The sequence below is a fragment of the Anastrepha ludens genome, chromosome 2 (genome assembly GCF_028408465.1).
Source record: "Anastrepha ludens isolate Willacy chromosome 2, idAnaLude1.1, whole genome shotgun sequence".
Taxonomy (NCBI): domain Eukaryota; kingdom Metazoa; phylum Arthropoda; class Insecta; order Diptera; family Tephritidae; genus Anastrepha; species Anastrepha ludens.
The window spans coordinates 150,157,651-150,175,382 of NC_071498.1; the positions used below are offsets into that span (position 1 = coordinate 150,157,651).

The 17,732-nt window shown below is 40.3% G+C and overlaps 1 protein-coding gene across 1 annotated transcript in view; it reads left to right on the top strand.

Moving 5' to 3' along the window:
* LOC128855581 (uncharacterized) overlaps nt 1–17,732 on the top strand; it is an 85,112-nt gene that overhangs the window by 46,380 nt on the left and 21,000 nt on the right. Inside the window, exon 3 of the mRNA XM_054090593.1 lies at nt 15,798–15,931. Within this exon, the coding sequence (XP_053946568.1) occupies nt 15,798–15,931 (134 nt within the window). The remainder of the gene's footprint in view (nt 1–15,797; nt 15,932–17,732) is intronic.

Consider the following 17,732-nt stretch of genomic DNA (forward strand, 5'->3'; position numbering starts at 1 on the left):
GTGGAGCGTCGTGTACGATGCAGTTCTGAAGATGAACCTTCCGCTGACGATATTGCCCTGGTGGTAGTTGATAGAAAACTCGACCACTTAAAGTAAGATTTCAACAATGCTGCAGCGATAGTGCAATGATGGCTTAACGAGGCTAAATTAGAGTTGGCAGTTCAAAAAACCGAAAGAGTTCTAAAAAGTGCTGTAGGTCAAAGACCCATTGAGCTGAACATTAGTAGCAACCAAACAATCTCGGAAAAGGTGATCAAATATCTTGGGGTCTGGATCGACACAAAACTTTGTTTCAGGCAGCATTTAATAAATGCAAGTTTTAAGGCGGCTTCTGGCAATGGTGCTCCAGTGCGACTCCTCTCTTATATAGAACGTCCCAAAGGTAATCGCAGGCGACTACTGTTATTAGTTACTTGCTCCACAATCTCTTCTTGCAGGACCCATCTAGGAAGGAACCAAAAAGCCCAAACTACGTGAAGTCACCCAAACACACAGGCAAAGTGCGCTCGCTGTAGCTTGAGCATACAGAACTGCGTCTGAAGACGCAATCTGTACCTCTGGGCCTCCTGGCAAACGAAATGAACCGGTTCTATAACGTGCAAGGAGCTCAGTCGCCACCAGAATACAAAGCAGCCGAGCTAGAGCTGTCAAGGGTTGCTGATGGCAGCAGCGATGAGATAAACCTACAAACTCATACCACCTGTTGATGAGTGGTTAGGAAGAAAATATGGAGAACCCACTTTCACCTCAGCTGCTCAGTGGGCATGGCTGTTTTCAGGAATACCTGCAGCTTTCACCCTTTCTGTCTAAACTGCCCAAATATTGACGAAAGCGCAGTAAACGTGATTTTTCATTCCTCTACTTCTGAAGGGAACGAGCTATTCTCGAACGAGCTCGGGGTCATCAACCATCTCCCAGCGCCCTCATACAATATATGTGCGCAGTCAACAGTAAGTGGGAGCCAGCCCAAACGCTCGCAGCTAAAACCATGACGTGACTTTGTCATATAGATTGGGAACGCAAAGCGATGCAGCAACAGTTACAGCAGTAGCAGTGAAGGCGGACGGTTTATGGCGAACCAACGACAATCATAGACTTTTGCGTAAATGCCGCACAGAAGCCAAGACAGTAGTGGGTTAATATAACACTATTGCGTATTTTCCGATGTCTCTTTTACGTTAGAACCACTCACGAACACGGTCATTGGATGATCGCCTCACACGCGGTAAAGGTAGGCTTATGATTTACACCCCATTGCCGAAACTGTGGGGCCCTTTCAGAGAAGGAGACTGCTGATGACTTTCTCTGCGAATGTCTGGGTTTGGCAGCTAGACAATTAAGGTCACTGGATGCTCCTTTCTTCAACAGTGTGGGACAGTGCGCCATCATAAATTCCATCAATAGCTCTGGCTGGCTGTAGATATCTGCCTGTTGGAGGTCTCATAATGGTATCTAAATGGCGCTTTAATGTTACTTGGGGAGTGCCAGAGTAGTTCTTGAACTATATCACCTACCTACCCTAAGCTCCTCCATCGAATGTGGCTAGTGAGCAATTATTCTATACCAATAGATGGTGTATGGGCTATGTGGTGAAATTATTGCAATTGAGACTCATGTATATATGTACCTTTTACGCGGACTTATTGATAAAAATACTGAATTTTTTTAAATCATGACTGTTTATTATTTGGACCTTTTAAAATATTCGGTTCAGTTTCGGTTCGATTCGATTCAATTGAAATTGGCTGAGCCTCGGTTCGGTGTGGCCTTACAAACGATATTCGGGCCTTCTCTACATTTAATGGAATTAAAATTTTACTTACACCAGCATTTTATTTTTCTTATTGGGGTACTTATAGTGCGAAAAACACTTAAAGTTTGAAATTATACTTATCACCTTATCACTTATCGCAAAATATCTTAAACTTCATCAAGGAACTTCAGTGAGAAAGTGTAGATAATTTGCAATTGCCCAATTTGAATTTGACATCTAAAAATAAACACAAAAGCAAATATTTATTTAAGTCCAAGCTAAAATAACAAACCTTAAAAGCTCTCTAACCCCCAAAAATTAGCTGTTCGATATGATTCCGTAAGCACAATAGCCATGGTGAATGGAGGTGGAAGAAGAGCTGGGTGGAAGGCTTTGTCTATACGCAAAAGCCCTTGAGAGACCTGAGTGTAAGCAAACAATAACATCTTGCTGATACGACAATATGGCACACAAGCACAGGCAGGAGATTCCCTGCAGGGAAAAATACGCCTTGGGAAGTGGAATAATACCAGTTCACTTTTCAGTTGGAGCAGTTAGTATGCTAACTTTTCTCCTTGTTTTCAACTAGGATTTTTAATGCGACGATGTCCTATGAAATGTCTATGTCTTGACCGGACAAGCATCAGCAAAATACCTGTTAAGATACCAATTCGTACTAGCTATACAAATAGCCAGTTGATTCTACTCCAATATGCTTGTAAAATAACCTGTTTTAGACCAGTTCAAATATAAAAAAACAGTTCCACACCAACGTCTGAAAATATTATATTTCCCTATGCCCTATTGACTGTCATATAAACATTCATAATATCATCATCACTCTTCACACATCTTCATTAAACTACACATATTCGTTCTAGCCGTGGGAAAGTTCTTATAGTTTCCTCTTATCGATGTGATATTCTATCTCTCTTTTACCAATAGCAATTTCTTATAACTGAGAAATATATCTGATATGCTCTAATGGCAAGGCAACTAATCATTTTTATTCTTACAATGTAATAACTGCTGACAACTAAACTCCTCACTGTCGTCATCACAAACTTCTCCGCTCTAATAATCATAGGTATCTCTCATTTTTGTTATCAGCTCTGATGGGCCAAACTACTCATTTTCGTTATCATAAAATGTTCTATTCAGAAATATATAAAATTAATATTTTTTTGTATTCATTAGATCTATTGGTGAAAGAGAGATAGAATTCACACTGACAAGGGGAGAAGAATATAAAATGAAATACCTCACAGAAATAAGTTTATGTGCAAGGGTATTTTCAAATGAAAAACTATAAAGAAGCAGGAGAAAGATTCAACCAATAATTTAAATATTGGGTAGTCGAAAAAGTCTTTTCGTATTTTGTCAATATATGTCATTGGAGTCATCTATCTCCAGTGCTACCAATCACATTGTGTCATATCATATGGTGTTAGAAAGGTGACATTTTAAGCTTCATTTAACCAAAAAAAAAATTAAATTCGGAGAAGTCGAAAAAAAGTTATAGCTGTTCAAAAATGAGTTAAAATAATGAAGAAATTCGCTATATATTGAAATTTTTGTATAAAAAAGGGAAGAATGCCACGCAAGCCACCAATGAAATTTGTGAAGTTTGTGGAGACGATGCTGTATCAGTTCGTGTAGCACAACAATGGTTCGCTCGCTTCCGTTCTGGAAATTTCGATGTGAAAGATGCACTTCGCTCCGGTCGACCGTTCGTTGAAAAAGTCGATGAAATTATGGAAAAGATTGACCAGGACCGTCACATAAGCTGCCTTGACATCGCCAGGCACTAAACATTCATCATCAAACGGATTTGAACCATTTAAAAAGGGGCGTCGTCTTCCATCAGGACAACGCTAGGCCACACACATTTTTGATGACTCGGCAAAAACTGGGAAAGCTTGGCTGGGAAGTTTTGATGCATCCACCATATAGCCCTGACCATGCACCATGGGACTACCATTTGTTTCGGTCAATGCAGAACTCCCTTAATGGACTAAAGTTGGCTTCAAGAGAAGCCTGTGAAAATTACTTGTCGCAGTTTTTCGCCGAGAAACCACAAAAGTTTTACATTGATGGAATAATGTCTCTAGAAGAAAAATGGCAAAAGGTGGTCGACCAAAATGGTACATATTTGGTTTAATAAAGTTCATTATAAATATAAAAAAATGAGTTGAAGTTTGATTAGAAATACGAAAAGACTTTTTCGACTACCCAATATATATTTAGGAAAAATAAGCACAAAAAATTATACAACAAAAACTCAACTTGACTAAACTTATGAAATTAAAAAACAAATTAAAAAATTTCATTTGAAAAAATATATGTGCATTGACCTTTATCTACACTTTTTTCAACGTTTCTATAACTTTCGATTTTGTAATAATTAATATGTTTTCCATTTTGAGAAAGGACATCTGTTATACGTTAAGGCATAGAGTCTGCTAAGCTTTGAAGAGTGGAATCACCTATCTTATCCCACTCTTCCACCAAAGCACCTTTCAGGTCTTTGATTACCTCAAACTACGGACCGATTTTTATAAATACAGTCCGACAATATTCCTCAGAGGTCCTCAATTGGGTTTAAATCGGGACTTAGTGCTGGCCAATCCAGAACTAAAATTTTTCTTGACAATAGGCAGGCCTTAGCTAAACGAGCCGTATGAATTGGGGCGTTGTCTTGCTGGAAAACCCTGTCGCCTCCGTATATGTTTCCCACAAACTCAATGAGAATATCCTCTAATATTTCAACATATGTAGAATTCTGAGTTGGTTTTTGCCAGAATAAAACAAATTGGTGACTCTCCACCATATCCGAAAGCGCACAATTCATCAAAGAACCGCCACCGTGGTTCCGCTCATGGCGCGTTTGCCGTGGTTGCCTAAGGTATCGCCAATATTTCTGCCAACCATCTGTACCATCTAAGTTGAACTTGTTTTCGTCCGAAAATACAACGCTTCGGAATTCGTTAGTCCAAAATTTATATTTTTTTATATTAACCATGAATCGTCTTACAAACGAACAACGGTTGCAAATCATTGAATTTTATTATAAAAATGCGTGTTGTGTTAAGAAAATTCTCGCGCGCTTCTTCCATTTTATCGTCAGTTTAATCGACGCACTGAAGCGGCTTTTCGAGCTATTGTGACTAAATTTAGAACCAAATTTACATTATTGGATATCAAACCAACACGCTTACGTAGAGTGCGAACTGAAGAAAATATCGCAGCTGTATCGGCCAGTGTTAATGATGACCCTCAATTATCGACTCGTCGCCGTTCGCAGCAATTGGGCCTCTGTTACTCAACAACGTGGAAAATTTTGCGAAAGGATGAAGCCGAACGACCTACCGCAACGCAAAATTTTTGGAGAATGGGCTCTTGGAAAGTTGGCCGAAGATCCACTTTTTTATCGAAAAATTGTGTTCAGCGACGATGCTCATTTTTGGATCAATGGGTACGTAAATAAGCAGAATTGTCGATTTTGGAGTGAAGATCAGCCAGAAGAATTGCAAGAGCTACCAATGTATCCAGAAAAGGTCACAGTTTGGTGCGGTATATGGGCTAGAGGTTTCATTGGACCGTACTTCTGCAAAGATGCTGCGAATCGTAACGTAACTGTGAATGGTGAGCGCTACCGTGAAATGATATCCAACTTGTATTTGCCCAAAATGCAAGAGCTTGACGTGCATGACATGTGGTTTCAGCAAGACGGTGCCACATGCCACACAGCACGCGAACCATGGGCTTGTTGAGAGGCGAGTTCGGTGAACATTTTATTTCACATTCGGGACCTGTCAATTGGCCACCCAGATCGTGCGATATAACGCCTTTAGATTATTTTTTGTGGGGCTATGTTAAAGCTCATGTCTATTCAGACAAGCCTGCTTCAATTAACGCATTGGAAGACAACATTTAAGCATTTATATGTGAGATACCGGCCGAAACATTGGAAAGAGTATGCCAAAATTGGACTAAGCGGATGGACCATTTAAAGCGCAGTCGCGGTCAACATTTGCATGAAATAATCTTCAAACATTAAATTATATACACTGTACTATCGATTTAAATAAAAATTTCAGGCATTTTTCTGAGTTTTTTGAAAAACTTTCCTATAGTTCTTAAAAAATCACTCTTTATGTATCATACTATGATTTTTTCTATGCAAGTAAACCATGGTACAGAGCCAAGCTCGTAAACTCCTGCTAGGAGGACATCAAATCATTTCTCTGATCAGGCTTCCAGGACATGGGAACATAGAGGATGAGCTTGTCAAGAAGCGGATGAGCTCGCCAAGAAGGGGACTGAATTGTCTTCAGAGGCCTCCTGCCCGGTCATTGGCATCCTCTTGAAAGTTGTCAAAGGGGTATTACATAACTCTGTATATCTCAGGAAATCGCAGAAAAGATGAAGTTCCATTTCTTCAGGTACTATTTCGAAAACCTTTTACAATAGACGCAGCACTCAGAAAGTATTGCGGGCTTCACGTCTTCAATTTCAAAACCCGTAGCTGTCATTGGACGATCGGCACACACGCGGGTAAGCTAGGGTTACCATTTAACCTCCATTCCAGAAGCTGTGGGGACCTTTCTGAGAAGGAGACTGTTGAGCACTTTCTCTGTGAATAGCCGCGTTAGGCAGTTAGATGATTAAGGTCACTGCGTGCTCCTTTCTTTGACAGCCTGGGGCAGTGCGCCATTCCAAATCCCATCAACAGCTCTGGCTGGCTGCAAATATCTGCCTGTTAGAGCTATTATTATTGTATTAAAAACGGCACCAGAGTGGTGCTTCAACCATTTCACCTACCTAACTACCTACCAGTATCTGATCTAAAAGTTTCCGTGCAAGTTTCCTATTCCCTGCGGGGTGATATTTGCATATGTGTGTGTATGCGTAGCTGTATATGAGCCAATCATTGGCGATGATAACTTTTTAATTGGTTCGGTTCGAATCCAAACATGTAGTTGCCAACAGAAACTTGCACAATCAAGGTTGTGTTGCTCAAGTTCAAAATCGATTTGCCTTTCAAAAATTGTGGCATCCCACTTGAAACGCAAGTTACCTCAGAAATAAAGCTTGGGTGACTTTTTTATACGATTTTCTTTAAATTCGTTTAAGTAGTGCTTGACAGTAAAAACAATGCAATTAACTTGAACAAATAAACAAGGCAGGCAACAAACAAAGCGAGCACCCCCACAGCAGCACAGCCCATACAGACGGGCAAAGGTGGTGAAGGTGAAAGGTGGTTAGCTGATAGTGGGCAGTGAGTGGGTAGGAAACATAAAATTCAGGGTATGTAAATAAGCACCCAAACTACATACCTGTCAGTGGCAGATTAAAGAGCCAATCAAAACAACAAAGGTGGGCAGTCAAGAGGAGCAGCGCAGCGCGGCGCTGTAACCGCAGTAACCGCAAATGGCAACCCTTGTCATAAAGTTCACATTAAAAGTCACAAGTTTGCAGCAAATAAAATTGTTTGTCCTGTTTTGATAGCCAACAAAGATGAACAGAGGACTAGAGCATTTTGGGGAAGTAATTTTCTCATAATGTTGGCAGTTATTTGTGTGTGTGTGTGTGTGTGTGTGTGTGGGTATGGGTTGTATGCCCGAAAGTTTTTGCTCGTGCCTGGGTAGAGGTCACAAACCACAAGCACAGTTAATTATTAAGTCACTCATCGGCAAATGCTCAACATCAGAGCCTCAAACAGGTTTGAGGAATTTTCTGTCAGATATAAAATGACGTCACTTTAAGTGTACCAAGGATAGCGTAAATATGCACAAACTTAAACGGAAGAAAGTGAAAGTGAAAGAGGATAATTTTTAAAATTCCAAAGCAAGACAAATTTTACCACGAAATAAACTGTGATGCGACAGCAATGCAGAAAACCAAAAGCAAAAACTCTACACCAACCCAAAACAGCTCCACCGGCATCTACACTTAATCAGTGAAGTTCATAAAATCCAAAGAATTTAAAGCTTGTTTGTAAGCGCTTGGACACTCACACATATGCAGAAATACATATATGTATCTACATCGATAAGTGCTGTGAGATGTGCCCTAGAAAATCTTAGCTAAGATACTTCATCTTCACCTTAGTTGTTCCAGCTTTTCCGGACACTTTTCTTCATTCCCAAAATTTTGTTATTCTATATACTTCTTGTGGACTAAATAACTTTGCCACTTGCCACCTGCCACCTGCCACCTTAAAGTGTGGCATGCCACAAGCTGGCTGGCTGGCTGGATGACTGGCTGGTACTTGCATTGTTGTCACCTTGGCATGGACATTCTTGCCGCAACGGAATACACAACCAAGCGAGAAGTAGAAGAAAACATGGAAGTGCAAGAGCAGAAGTGCAAGTTTTAAGAATTTAAGCTTCCAGCAAAGATCAGCAGTGCAAATAAGTGAGAAGCCAAATGGAGGTCAAAATTGCGGGAAGCCTAAAAAGAATTTAAATACCAAGAAAAACAAAACACAATGCAAAGAAGAAAAATATGTGCCAGTATTTATGTATTCATGTAGTAGAACATACTGAAAGTTCAATTTCGTTTATTTTTGCTATTTGAGAAAAAAAAATTTCATACAAATTTTGCTTTAAATTGTATATTTAATTGTATTATAATTAGGAGCAAAAGCTGAATAAAATAATTTGGCATATAAAAAAATGCAATAAAGTGGCAGTTATGAGAAGTGAAAACTTAAATTATCAAATTTCATTGAAATATCAAATAGAATCGTAGCAAAAATTTTAGTTCAATCTACTCTCCATGAGTTTTATAAAATTTTCAAACAGCTAAAAAACGAAGAACCAATGAATTCTGAGCATATTTCCGCTACTTAAGGGTATCCGGTGGTCTAGAGTACGAAAATTTCACCTATTTTCACGATTTTTTTTTGCCATTTAAAATTTAAAAACCGATGTTTCAACTTTTCGGGCTTATTAGTACGTTTATTGAGCATACAAAAAAATTTTTTTTTTTACTTTTGAAACAATATTTATTATTATAAAAATGCCGCTGAAGACGACCCTCTCGAAAAATCGAACCCGGACGGCGTAGATGATTTCGAGACTTCTACTCATCTGAAACACAAAATTCAAGAAGATTTTTAATCAGAAAGAGTGCAGTTATGGTCGGAACTAGAACAAATCGAAAAACTGGAAAATTGACAAAATGGCGCACTTTTGAAAAAAAGTTCGTAAAATCGGGTTTTTTCACTAGTTTTTTAGTTTAAAAAATAGGTAATCTATATATATAAAAGAAAGTCATGTTAGTTACACTATTTATAACTCGGGAACGGCTACACCGATTTGGCTGAAAATCGGAGGAGAGGTAGTTTAGGACCAGGAGACGGACCAGGATACTTTTTATCCCATTCGAACGCGTTTCCGTGAAGTCACTATAAAATGTGGTATAACAAAAACGCATCTGATATGGAATAACAAAACGCAAATGACAGCTAAACGTAATTTTGTCTATGGTTAAGTAGAAAATTTGATAATATAAATTTTGTCAGAAATATATAATCACAGCAATTTGTATTCTCTTTGAATCATCATTATGAATGCCGCGACCAAGACGATCGAATCTTTCCCGACAAAGCCGTAATGCAAGAAGTATACGAAACACTGGGAATGAAACGACTGAAGAAGCACAAGAAATTGCCCGTGAAGAGCGCCGCGTTAGTATGGTTCGACTTCGTGCTACTCAATCACAAGAGCACAGTGAGGCAGCCCGTGAAACGGCTCAGTTGGCAATGCGAAATCGTCGAGCGAGAGATCAACAAGTAGATTTAGTAGTTCAAACGAATGTACCACTGTTGAATCGCCAACAAAAAGAAGTTTATGATACATTAATGAAGGCAATTGCTGATGAAAATGGTGGTTTATATTTCCTTGATGACCCTGGTGGAACTGGTAAGACATTCCTCATATCAGTAATTTTAGCCACTGTTCGTGCGAAATCCAACATTGCGCTTGCAGTTGCTTCTTCTGGAATAGCAACCACATTGTTCGAAGGATGCCGTACGGCTCATTCAGCATTAAAATTGCTGTTAAATCTTCAAAAAATTGAAGAACAAACATGTAATATTTCAAAAAACTTAGCAATGGCCAAAGTTTTATCAGCATCGAAAATCATATTCTGGGACGAATGCACAATGGCGCATAAACGTGCATTAGAAGCACTTAACCGAACATTGAAAGATATACGCAATGACTCGAGATGTTTTGGAGGCGCAATGATTTTACTGTCTGACGACTTCCGCCAAACACTGCCAGTAATTCCCAGATCAACGGCTGCTGACGAAATAAACGCTTGCCTCGAACCTATGGCGCTATGTGAAGAAACTTCAGCTGACAACAAACATGAGAGTCGCATTACTTAATGATACATCTACTGAAGATTTCTCTGAGCAATTACTGACTATCGGTAATGGTCGAGTACCTGTCGACTAATCGAGCGGATTGATTTCATTTCCTCAGAATTTCTGTAACTTTGTCTCATTGAAAGACGAACTTATCAATAAAGTATTCCCAACCATCATTAGTAACTACAAAAATAATGAATGGCTGAGTGAGCGAACAATTTTAGCGGCTAAGAATAAAGATGTAAATGCCCTAAACTACATAATTCAAAATGATATCATTGGAACAATGCATTCATTCAAATCCATTGACTGTGTAACAAATGAAGATGAAACCACCAACTAACCAATTGAATTGTTAAACTCCTTGGATGTGCTTGGCTTACTACCGCACAATTTACGCCTAAAAGTTGCCTCCGTAGGAATCATGCCTCGAAACATAAGCCCACCAAAACTTTTGCAACGGTACGCGTTTGGTGGTAAATAAATTGATGAACAATGTGATTTACAGGACGATACTCAAAGGAAAATTCGAAGATGAAGAAGTTCTCATTCCGAGAATCCCGATGATTCCAACCGATCTTCCGTTTGAGTTTAAAAGACTTCAACTTCCGATCCGTCTGGCATACGCCATGACCATTAACAAATCACAAAGCCAATCCTTGAAAGTTTGTGGTCTGAATCTAGAAAATCAATGTTTCTCACATGGTCAATTATATGTGGCATGCTCACGGGTCGGAAAACTATCTGCGTTGTTTGTTCTTGCACCTGATAATAAAACAAAAAACGTCGTGTATCATAAGGTGATTAACTGAAGAGCACAATCTATTAAAGCTTCATTGAAATACTTGATTAATAAAAAAAATAAACTTAATAAAATCAAAAATCTGCTTTTTTATTGCCTCTAGGGCGGAACAAAGTTCGTCGGGTCAGCTAGTATATATATACAAACTTTCTCTTAACTCCTGTTTCAATCATACTTGCTGTCATGTTCGGTAATATTCGGCTTTCAAAGAGTTTTATATGCAATGCTCCCTTCTTCACTTCTCTCGCCAATGATAGCCAAGGATAAACAATTTCACACGGGCAGAGGTACCGCTTTTAATATGATTCGCGTACTAAGTAGGCTAAAATCAGGACTAAAAATATGTAATCTTAATGCTTAGAGTTTACCATCTAAATCTGATGAATTCCGATATATTTTTTAATCTTCTGATTTAGATGTTGTGTGTGTATATGAAACATGGTTCTCCACGTGGTATAACAACGATTCGTTTTGTGCTAATGGCTATAAAACATTCCGTTTAGATAGGCCAAGCGTGGTGGCGGCGTTGCAGTGTTTGTAAAAAATAGTCTGTCTTGCTCCCGCAAGTGTGTTTCGCAAGCTACGAACCTAATAAAACATATTTTCCTTGAAATAAAAACTAAGTATGACAAAATCCTTATTGGTTGTGTACTCGTATATAGACTTAACAGGTACATCGCCTACGCAGCATTTGTTGATTCCATCGAAAATTTGTCTCATAATTATAATAACATCGATGTAGCAGGAGATTTTAACAGCGACCTGCTATGTGAAAGTGAGTTCGCCATGCGGAGCTTGGGCTTGTTCCCTGCTAACGGTTCTATGCCTACACACTTCACGCAAGCTAGTAGCTCTTTGCTATGTATATTTTTTGTTAACAATACCGCGATAGGAGGATGGTTCCATGTATAGAAGTCCACGCAAGTGGGGAAAGTTACAGATCGCCATTCACTTGGGAGTGGCCAGGACGATTCTTCTCCATACGGTCCGAATAGATCACAACGTCCGGAATTAGCCCACGTATCCTCTGGGTAGCTTCCGAACACCCGTTCGGGAGTGAGCTAACGTGAGAAGGTGAAACATTCCAGGATAGCTGGTTGTGCGCTAGGTTTGGGACCCGTCACTTAAAAATCCCCCCCATGAAAACAGCAAAAAAGCCTCGGATGAGAACTTCCAACACTGATGACGACCCCTGCAAACGAAATAAGAAATACGATTTGAGGGCATGCACCTGGAATGTCCGGTCCCTTAATGGGGAAGGTGCCTCTGCCCGGCTGGTTCATGTCCTCGGGAGAGTAAAGGCTGACATCACGGCCATTCAAGAGCTGCCATGGACGGGGCAAGGTAAGGAAAACATAAGACCTTGCGACGTCTACTACAGCTGCCATGTAAAGGAGCGCAAATCCGGTGTCGGATTTGTTGTGGGAGAGAGACTTCGTCGCAAAGTACTGTCGTTCACTCCGGTGGACGAGCGTCTCGCAATAATCCGCATCAAACCCCGTTTTTTTAACAACTCGCTAATTTGCGCCCACGCCCCGACGGAAGAGAAGGACGATACGACCAGAGATTCATTCTATGAGCGCCTGGAACGTTCCTATGAGCGCTGCCCCCGCCACGACATAAAAATCGTGCTTGGCGACTTCAGCGCCAGGGTGGCCAAGCAGGGAATTTTTGGTCCCACAGTCGGAAAATTCAGCCTGCACAATCAAACATTCGGTAACGGACAGAGGCTGATCGACTTCGCCGGGGCACGAAACATGGTAATCTGCAGCACCAGATTCCAGCATAAAAAGATACACCAAGCTACCTGGCTGTCTCCTGATCGTAAAACGCGAAACCAAATCGATCATGTTGTGATAGATGGAAGACACGCTTCTAGTGTATTAGATGTACGTACGATCCGAGGGCCCAACATTGACTCGGATCATTACCTTCTTGCAGCCAAACTGCGCACCCGCCTCTGTGCAGCAAAAAACGTGCACCTACCTACGCAAAGAATGTTCGACATCGAAAAGCTGCAATCACAACAGACAGCCAGAAGATTCGCCACTCGACTCTCACTCCTGTTCTCAGAGAGCACTGCCCAACAAACCGGCATGTACGCGCAATAGAGCAACATTTCTCGTTCCCTACGTACCGCCGCCGAAGAAGAAATCGGATTCCGGCGAGCCCGAAAAAACATTTGGTACGACGAGGAATGTCATGCTGCCGCAGAAAGAAAGGATCGTCAAATAACTTTGCGTGAGATTGAAGAGAAGTTAAATATACCAAAATCAACCGTTCATAAGCATACAAAGAGTCTTGGACTGGTAAGAAACATTTAACAAACCGAATCAACGTTTGTAATATGCATCTTAAACGCAATGAAGTCGATGCGTTTTTGAAGCGGATTATCACTGGGGATGAAAAATGGATTGTTTACAATAACGTCAATCGAAAACGATCATGGTCCAAGCACGATGAGAGCGCCACCAACCACTTCAAACTTTAATATTCACCTAAGTTTGGTGTGACTGGAAGGGTGTGGTATATTTTGAGCGGCTTCAGGGAACCAAACGACCAAACCAACTGAGTAGTGTTGCAAAACACAACAAAGTTTGTCTTATTTGGATGCCTGGACATTGTGGTATTACCGGGAACGAGTTGGCTGATAAACTGGCTAATGAAGGCTCTACAATCATACCATTAGGCCCTTAATCCTTTCTAGGTGTCAACTCTGCATCGATCCAACTATTGATTGACGACTTCATAAGGTCTACCCATAGAAGATGTGCATCTGAGTTAGACTCCTGCAGAGTAGCCAAGTGCTTTGTGAAAGAACCCAACAAGAAACTAGTGGCCTAAAACTTAGTAGAAAAGATCTAAGAGTACTGGAGAGCATTTTCTATGTAGCTACAGGGCGTTTTCTAGAATCAGACTGAGGCTATTAGGGTGCGATATATTGAGTATGGATAAAGTTCATACTCTTCCTCTTCCGGATCTCTTAAGATTCATTAATGAAACCAAAAGATTTGCGAAAGAGTGAACTTAAAACAATTTTTCTGTCGTCCATCCTGTTGTATATATTCTTTCCACTCCCACTAAACCATCCGGTTGTGCTATTTATAATACAGGGTGGGCCATATAGCGTTTGCTTTTTGAACCACCTATTTTTTTGAGAATGGTAACACAAATGACATGTCAAATGTATTCATAATTTACTTAAAGGTTTGACATTTACGAAATGGGACGCTATACGTTGAACAAAATTGGGAAATATTCAAAAACTATTTCCAAGGTGGCGAGTCTTCTTCTTCTTCCGCGGTTACAGTAAATGACGAGCGTTACCGTGACATGCTCAACGAGTTGTTTCAAAAATTGAAGAGGATGTCATGGACGACATTTGGTTTCAACAGGACGGTGCAACTTGTCACATTGGCAAAGTTACACACGAACTTTTGGCTACCGTTTTTGAATTCCGATATCAATTGGCGGCCTCGGAGCTGTGATTAAGGCCCGTTGGACTATTTTTTGTGGGGAGCCGTTAAGGACAAATGCTATGCGAACCATCCAGAGACTATTGATGCTTTAAAACACGAAATCGAAGTTGCCATTCATCAAATTGGAGCCCAAACAATCGAAAACGTGCTTAAAAATTGGGTTGATCGAATGGCCTAGTGTAAAGCCAGTCGTGGCAGTCATTTGAACGATATTATTTTTCATTCATAAATGACAATGTTCAATCTTCAAAATAAAAAAAAAAATTTGAAAAAATATTGATTAGTTTTTTTTCTATAGCCGATTCAAAAAGCGAATTTTACATGGCCCACCCTATACTAAATTTATTGCCCTCATAATCTCATTCAACCAAGCATCCATAACCCATTTTGGCCCAATGAATGGAAGGCAAATTTTTTCCCACAGAATTTGCGCATGGATTTGTGTCACCAAACTAAAAGCCACTCATGAAAGTACAATTTTTCATAAAAAATTAAAAATAATTTATTTTAATAAAATGCTCGTACCAAAAGGTCACTCTTACGAAAGTGTCATAAATTTTACTTAGATAAATTTCATTGTTCCACATTTTACTCGAATACAAGTACAAGTTGTGCTAAATATTGTCGCTTTTGTGGGAAAATCCATTTTAATCCATATGCAAATATTTTAAAAGCTTATGTGTGCAGATTTTCGCAAACAAATTCATGGCAAATTTAATAGAGTTTTATGTGTCCATATGCGTGCGTGTATTAGTGAAAGCTGCGCTTATAAATGCTGGTGCATGCTTTTGGCATTGACATAAGCCTTTGTGACGTAAACAAATCGAATTTTATTTCATGCACTTAATTTATGGGTATGCACACCCACACCCACACATTCCTGCTACTCACACATAGGCACAAACTGTGTGTGCACAAAAGTAGGAATTTTTGCATTGACAAAGTGCGAATGGATATGAATATGGATTTTATATTTAATAAAAATTTATATAAATTTCTACTTAAAATATATATACATGCATGTGTACTTGCGTGCTTGTGTATGTGTGTGTTATTGATGGTCACTTTGTGCACTCTTTAGTTGTGGTTGTAATTTATGGATGTTGACTTAAAGTGATTGCACTGCTACAACTATTTTCAACTTCACCAAAACTCTCACGCTTCTCTCTCACTTCCCATCATGATTGCCCACTCTCCATCCTGATTGCCCACTGCCGCTGTTTGCCCTCTCCCACTGTTTGTCCAATCCCACTGTTTGCCCTCTCCCACTGTTTGCTCACTCCCTCTGTTTGCTCACACAGCTGTACGCATTTGTATATACATCTCATGCCGTGCGTTCGTGTCACCACGCTCTCAAGCTCTCATTTATTTTATTTACAGTTTTACCCAAATTCGATCCGTTCATCAGCGGAATTGTGCATCCGTACCGATATGGGGATTTTCTCGCAGTTAACTGCAGTTCAGAGTGGTCAAATCCCGCAGCAACGCTTACATGGTATATCAACAATAAAACGGTATGTATGTGCATTTGTATATTTATGAATATTTATTTATGACAGTACTCACGTATGCATTTCCAATGATAAATGCACAGCTCAACATAAATGGACAAGTACAGTATATGGCCAATGAATTAGGAATGATAAGACACGATTGCATATTCTAACTTCGATTAGCGACAAAATTAAAAGTATTGCTTGTATTTAAAATTTCTGAGTTTTAAAATAGATTTCAGCATGGATCTTTTTGAGTAATAAAATGAATTTCAGCATGCAAAGGATCACTTCAAATTATTTTTAAGTCACTATAGATGGCAACTGATATATGCAAACCTAAACTTAGTATTAGAAGTGAAACTAAGAAAGATGAAGCTTACGCCTCTATGCAATACCCCCGTAATATCAGGAACCAATTAAAGTCAATTCGAGACCAACGGCGATCACGAAATTTAATTTAACCTAACCTTGCAGGAAGTATTTGAGTTACAAAGTAAGTGAGTAGTAAAGCCCTCTCTCGGCAAACGAATATCACTCTTTATAAGTCTCTCATCATGTCCGTCCAGTCCTTGAAGTGGAGCGCTAACACGAATGCTGCCTAATGTTAGCGGACCACAAGGCAGTAAAAAACGTATTTTACAGGGTTTGATTGAAAATTAATAAGCCTTCCCGCGCGGAGCGTCTGCCAAGCGATCAACCGAATCGGCTGGTGGGGGAAAATGATCGTTGGACCTTCTTCCCCTTCCACTAGAAACCGGTCCCAGTTCGCTGGCAACAGCGGTGCAGTCAACATCGCTCCGCGCGTGAAAGCTCTTTTAAAAGTGTGTTAGAATTTTGCAGTGGCGAAAATGCAGCGATCGTTGGAGCAACGTTACTGGATCAAATTTTGCGTAAAGCTAAACAAACCGAGTACCGAAACCATTGGGCTACTCAAGGAGGCTTACGGGGACCAATCTCTGTCCAGTGCCCAGGTAAAACGGTGGCACAAGTCGTTCATGGAAGGCCGAGAGGACGTCGAAGACGAACAGCGATCTGGAAGGCCTTCGATGACGCAAACAGACGAAGATGTGAGCCAAGTTCGTGAATTTTTGAACATTGACGGCATTTTACAAAGAAGTGCTCCCTCGGCTGAAAAACCGCGTCGCCCGGGTTCGGCCGCCACATACCGCCTTCCTCTGCACCTCTGCATTGGCCAAGATGGGGGTTCCGGTGCTTTCCCACCCTCCCTACAGCCCAGACCTGTCCCCTCCGGACTTCTTCTTGTTCCCGCGCCGTTTCGACTCCATCGAGGCGATCCAAAAAACTGTGACAGCCGAATTGAATGCGATTCCGGCGGATGGGGATAAAAATGCTTCCTGCAGTGGAAGGACCGTTACCAGCGGTAGATTGACGCTCAAGGGTCCTATTTTGTAGAATATTAGTTGTATAAGCCAAAAGGAGTAATAAAACTGCGCTGGACTCATAGACTTATCTCAACTATTAGTCAATGTTTGACCAGGAAACGCGGATACGTTGACTACCATCTCACTCAAATACGTAGTGGTCACGGTTGTTTTTAGAGTACTTCCATCAGTTTAATCTGGAGGACAACGCGTTCTACCCAAACTGCAATAATGCGATAGAAAGTGCGGAATACTGCGCTCCCCTCATAGAGGAGCGTCTAACGCTTGATGCACCCTCTGGGGGCAAAGCAGTGTCTGGATAATCTAATCACCAAAATGATTGCATCAGTTAGAAATTTTGCAACAACGAAGCTATAGCTTCCACTCACAGACTGGCAACGCAATATGCAGTGAACAAGTTAACAGCAGCTTTCGAC